At 50.7% G+C, this 2,410-nt stretch overlaps 1 protein-coding gene across 1 annotated transcript; it reads right to left on the bottom strand.

Annotated features, from left to right (window-relative positions):
* Positions 1-390: 390 nt before the first annotated feature.
* On the bottom strand, positions 391-2,161 carry pou3f2b (POU class 3 homeobox 2b). Its single transcript, XM_036539207.1, is given in 1 exon segment — positions 391-2,161. A coding segment is annotated over 1 exon segment (1,329 nt). The 3' UTR covers positions 391-832.
* Positions 2,162-2,410: the final 249 nt, after the last annotated feature.

Consider the following 2,410-nt stretch of genomic DNA (forward strand, 5'->3'; position numbering starts at 1 on the left):
CCACGTAGCCCCTGCGTGACCTGTCTCGAGCTGCTGGCGCGTGGCGCGGAGCTCGGCGTTGGCAGCCTTTGTGTGTTTTATTACTGTGCGAGCTGATATTTCTGAAATAGAGGTTGGCGTTTGTTTTGACTCGATGGCTCAGTGTTTGCGCACCCCTAGTCTGAAATGAATTATCTGGAACGACTCGACAGAATACGAAATGAACCGATAAATCTGAATTTAACAACACGAAAATAAAATAATAATAATAATAATAACAACAATAATAATAATAATAATAATACATTCTGTTTAAAAGCATCTCCGATTCTCTCTCTGGTTGATAGGATGGTTACTAGGGACAGATGACTGGCAGGTGCAACGCGCAACCCTACTTGCACAAGTTGATTTGAAAAGATGGGGGTTATTTACCGAATGCGGCTCCTGCGGCCGTTTTGACTGAACAGGTCACGGATTTGGATTCTGTACAAAATTATGCAACGATTAAAAGCAAGATATGTAAACCGTAAAGGTACCTCGAGGCTGTTCTAGGCGTTACTTCCCACACGCAAAGTGTTCTTTCCACAATGGGGCTACACCTTAAAACCGTGCGGTGTCACAGTGTTAGGCATATCGTTACACAACGTCTGGTCCTAGCTTTTTAGGAACACGAACATCTCAGTGGCTGTTGTTATTTACCTTGTTGTGATACTCACTTTGCTTGTGGGCTTCCCGTGTACAGTCAAACACAAAGCACCCGCTTTCGCTCAGGATAGTCCAGTGCTTAAGAGTTCATTACAGGAGGAATCAAAACAGAGACAGTCAAAAAACAGTTTGAGCAGTGCGTATTTATTCACTGGACCGGTGTCTGGACCCCATGGTGTGGCGGCGTGTCTCCATACACATCCTCGTTACCCGGGAGCGGTCCGCCGGGAGGCGTCATCCGTTTCTCCTTCTGTCTTCTGTTACAAAACCAAACCCTAACCACCTCCTTTTCCAACTGAAGACTGTCCGCCAGTGAAGTAATCTCCGAAGCAGCTGGTTTGGGGCACTTTAGGAAATGACTCTCCAGAGCCCCCTTCACGCTCACCTCGATGGAGGTCCGCTTCTTTCTCTTTCTGCCCTGCGCAGCGATCTTGTCCAAGCTGGTCGGACTCCCGGAGGTAGAGTCCGCTTCCTCCAACCACTTGTTCAGCAAAGGTTTGAGCTTACACATGTTCTTAAAGCTCAGCTGTAGGGCCTCGAATCTGCAGATCGTGGTCTGCGAAAACACGTTTCCATATAGTGTGCCCAAAGCTAGTCCGACGTCCGCTTGCGTGAAGCCCAGTTTGATTCTGCGCTGTTTAAACTGCTTGGCAAACTGTTCCAAGTCGTCCGAGGTTGGCGTATCCTCATCGGAGTGTTCGTGGTGGCTCTGGTGTTGCTGGTGCTGATGCTGAGAGGACTGGTGTCCATGCTCGCTTAGGTGCGGGCTGTGATGGTCTTCGTGGGAGTCTCTGAGGGTGTGATGGTGCATTCCCTGTCCGCTTCCCGGAATCAAGCCGTTCACGCTGAAGCCAGGCTGGGAGTAGATAAGGCTCTGTCCATTAGGGGTTGCCATGCTCGGTATGTGCGCAGCTGAGGTCGTTCTCCATGCCCGCGCGTCCTGGTGGGTCCCATGCGGCTGGTGCGCAAGATGGGGCGGTCGCGGCTGGTGCTGCAAACTGCTGGAGTTGTGCAGCTCCTCTCTACCGCTCTGCACAGTGGGCTTTATGTCTTGTTCGCTAAGAGGACTGGAGGACCACGGACCCCCCTCTCCGTGTGACAGCGCCGTTATCCACTGGTGTGCGTGGCTGAGCGGGTGACTGTTACTCTGCAGTGAGTAGTCGCTCTGCAACAGAGTCTGTGCGTCTCTGTAAGCCGTCGCTTGCTGCATGCTCCCGGGCTCCGAGTGCACGATGGACGAGCTGGAGGTGAGGATATTGTAATGATTAGACGCTGTGGTCGCCATGACTCTCGGAGCCGGACTGATCGCTCTTATTAAAGGAGCCGCGCATTTGACAGTTACTTTTTTGCCACAGGCGTCTCCCAGGCTCTTCGCCAAGTGGACGCAGCGGCGCGCACCTGAGCTCCGCCTTGCTCCGCAATTCATTGGCTACAAATGGTTGATAGACGTTGTTGCCCCTCACAACTGCCCGTCCATTGGCTGCTGGGGATTTCTTTACAAACCTCTACCATTCTCCTCAACAGTACAGCGAGGTCTGCAGCGTCTTTGAAACGTGATAAACATAAGCGGCGCTGGAGACTAGCAGAGGAGTCTTTTTCACAGGAAAAAAAGAACGTTTCGTTGAAAAAAGAAAAGCGACATTTTCACCATCACAACAGAAACAGAACTTGGTACTGTACTAAACAATACTAAACCATATTGGTTTTGTGAGTGAATACGCGCAGT

Source organism: Megalops cyprinoides, chromosome 10 (genome assembly GCF_013368585.1).
Source record: "Megalops cyprinoides isolate fMegCyp1 chromosome 10, fMegCyp1.pri, whole genome shotgun sequence".
NCBI lineage: Eukaryota > Metazoa > Chordata > Actinopteri > Elopiformes > Megalopidae > Megalops > Megalops cyprinoides.